This window comes from Grammomys surdaster, unplaced genomic scaffold (assembly GCF_004785775.1).
Source record: "Grammomys surdaster isolate TR1022 unplaced genomic scaffold, NIH_TR_1.0 362, whole genome shotgun sequence".
Taxonomy (NCBI): domain Eukaryota; kingdom Metazoa; phylum Chordata; class Mammalia; order Rodentia; family Muridae; genus Grammomys; species Grammomys surdaster.
Window position 1 is genome coordinate 940,767 of NW_021604781.1, and position 2,965 is coordinate 943,731.

At 46.3% G+C, this 2,965-nt stretch overlaps 1 protein-coding gene across 1 annotated transcript in view; it reads right to left on the minus strand.

Annotated features, from left to right (window-relative positions):
- Flt3 (fms related tyrosine kinase 3) overlaps window positions 1-2,965 on the minus strand; it is a 66,366-nt gene that overhangs the window by 31,365 nt on the left and 32,036 nt on the right. The window contains exons 6-8 of the mRNA XM_028779789.1: window positions 2,331-2,458; window positions 1,386-1,525; window positions 1,149-1,302 (exon numbers count right to left, since the gene is read on the minus strand). Of these exons, the coding sequence (XP_028635622.1) occupies window positions 1,149-1,302; window positions 1,386-1,525; window positions 2,331-2,458 (422 nt within the window). The remainder of the gene's footprint in view (window positions 1-1,148; window positions 1,303-1,385; window positions 1,526-2,330; window positions 2,459-2,965) is intronic.

Here is a 2,965-nt window from a genome sequence, read left to right on the forward strand (position 1 = left end):
CCTCTGCCTCTGCCTCTGCCTCTGCCTCTGCCTCTGCCTCTGCCTCTGCCTCTGCCTCTGCCTCTGCCTCTGCCTGGAGAGTGTCCCTGAACACAGGTGGCTAGCCTTGTCTGGAAAATGACCTTGTACAGAGCTCTGTTCGAGGCTGCACAACTCAGCACACAAGTCTCACTCTGGCTTCCCACCTGCATAATTAAGTACTGCTTTATAACCAATCAGCCCTTCCCACACAAATGATGTTATCACCAGTTAGCCCTTTTAACTCGTAACCCTGAAAAAAGTCTTCATATACCCTATCCTGAAACAATAAAGTAGACCCGTTTCGCTGCAGCGGTCTCTAGAGGTCATTCCACCATACACATGGCCACTGGACCCTGCTCTCTGCTCTCTTTGTCCTCTCCGAAGGTGGCCAATGGCCTCTGAGGAAAAGGAGGGGTGGGACAGGGCTCAGAGAGCAAGGCAGAGGAAAGCTTATCCTGACTACACTATTCTAATTCAGCTTCTTTTACAATTTTTAGCTTGACAGACAGCTCAGCAGTTAGAGCCGTGGCTGCTCTTCCGGAGAACTTCAGTTAATTCCCAGCACCCTTATGGTGGCTCACAGCCACCTGTAACTCCCATCCCAAAGGATCTGACACCTTTTTCTGGCCTCTGTAGACACCACACACACATTAGGGACCAGGCAGAGGTGCAGATGAACACCCATGCACATAAAATAAAAGTTAATTTTTAAAAATTACACTCATGTATTGTGTTTTGGGGTGGGACAGTTGGTAAAGGTCACATGTAGGAGTCAGAAGACAACCCACAGCAGTCTGTTCTCTCCTACCAGGGGTCCCAGGGATGGGACTCAGGCCACCAGGGTTGACAGCTATTGTCTTTTCTGACTGAGCTATCTCACCAGCCTTCCTGTTCATTTCTCTATGGAAAATTATACTGAAATCTGAATCTACATTGCCTAGTTCATATTCCATATTGAAAGCAACACAAGTAGAGCCAAGCCTGGTGGCACATGCCTTTAATCCCAGCACTGGGAAGGCAGACGCAGATTTCTGTGAGTTCAAGGCCAACCAATCTACATAGTGAGTTCCAGGGTAGCATTAGAAAGCAAACAAACAAACAAACAGATTTAGTGAGCGGCCTGTTACCTAGGATGGTCACCAATGCTGACTGGCTGGGGTGCTTTGAGGAGGAACAGGTGTAATATCCGGTGTCATTCCTTCCCACGGAGGACACAAAAGCCAAGAGAATCCGCATCATGGTTCTGTTTGTGGAGTAGGTACTCATCTCAAAGTAGCTGCCCTGGGTAGTAAAGAAACAAGAGTCTGCCTTCCAGGCTCCCGCCCATGCTGGGAGCGTGCGGTAAATACCAAGGGCGCCATTACCTCCTCCAGGGCTTTGTTTTCCAGCTCCCAGGTGAGCCCGAATCCATGGTTCACATGGATGGCTTTGCACCTTATCCACAAGGGTTCCCCCACTTTCAGGAATAACTGGGGCAGTGTGCTCTGAGGAGCCTGATTTAGATCTAGAAGATAAAAATATCCCAAAGAAGACCAAAAAAAAAAAAAAGCTTATCATTTTTTAAAACTTTTGCCTCAGCTCAGAAGTGTGAATATTTTGAAAAGCAATGCCAGCATCCCCAACATTACTAATGAAGTCAATAAACCAATGCTGAGCTGAGATCAGGGCAGGAGAGGCTGGCCTGGAGAAGATCTGGAGGCTCAGAGCACAACAAAACTAAAAATGACACTATAAAGCCACCCGCTATAGATGGGGTACCCTTTATTGCAGAAATTCTCCCTTACAGAATCTATAGCTACATTTAAATGTATGAATAGGTCAGCAAGATGGCTCAGTGGGTAGAGGTGCCTGCCACTGCCGGGCTGGATGACCTGAATTTGATCCAGGGGCCTCATATGATGGAAAGAAAGGTCAGACGACCACGAGTAGGCCTCCGACCCCACATGCATACTGTAGCGTGTGTGCATGCACACACACAATAAATGAACCTAATAAAGTGGTGTGGAAGGTCTGGAGTGGAACTCAGTGGCAGAGCACATGCTCTGAGTCCCTGGGTTTGAGCCCAGCACCTAAGTCAAATCAAATCAAGTCAAAGTCCTGTGAAAGAAGAGTTAAAGGTATGGGCCACCAAGCTTGGCCATACCTGTGTGTTTAATTGCTTTTAAGTCAGAATGTGAACGATGCAATCTAGATTTGGATTTCAGTACAACTTTCCATCATCTTTCTGAAGTGAAACGATTACCCACACTGATGCTGTCAGTCCCTTAGGAACCGCCACTAAGGACACATAGCTGACAGTCCCACATTACCTATGGTGAACAGCTTGGTGCATTCACGGCCCAGTGCATTTCTTGCACAACATCTGATGTCTGTTCCGAATAACTCGTAAAGTACCTTTTCCTCCTTTTTGACAACAGCAGGGCCTTCTTCTTTACAGCTGCAATTATAAGGTAGGTTTCCTTCAGGAAATGCTTCAAAATGACAGCTAACAGACTGCCCAGCATGGCTCAGTGTAGACTCCTTACACGGGGTATGTGTAGTCCTGTGCTCAAGGCCACCAACACTGGGGAATAGGGGGAAAACCCAGCATGTTCAGGGGATGAAGTTACAAAGCATATTTTAAGGGACTGAAGAAAAGAGCAGATGAAAAAATAAACTCAACTATATCCAGCCTGGGATCTGCAGGGACCAGCTAGTTACTCTGTATCTAATTAGAATAATGTTACATTATTACTTTATCATTTATTACTTTAGATTTTATTTTGCTTGGTGACTTCTTTTTTTTCATAGACAGGCTATCTCCATATAGTTCAGGTTGTCTTTGACCTCGCTATGTGGCCCAGGCTGGCTTCAGACTCACAGCAATCCCAAGTGCTGGGATTACAGGTGTGAATCACTACATCCAAATATGCTTGGTGCTACTTTCTTCTTCTTCTTCTTCTTC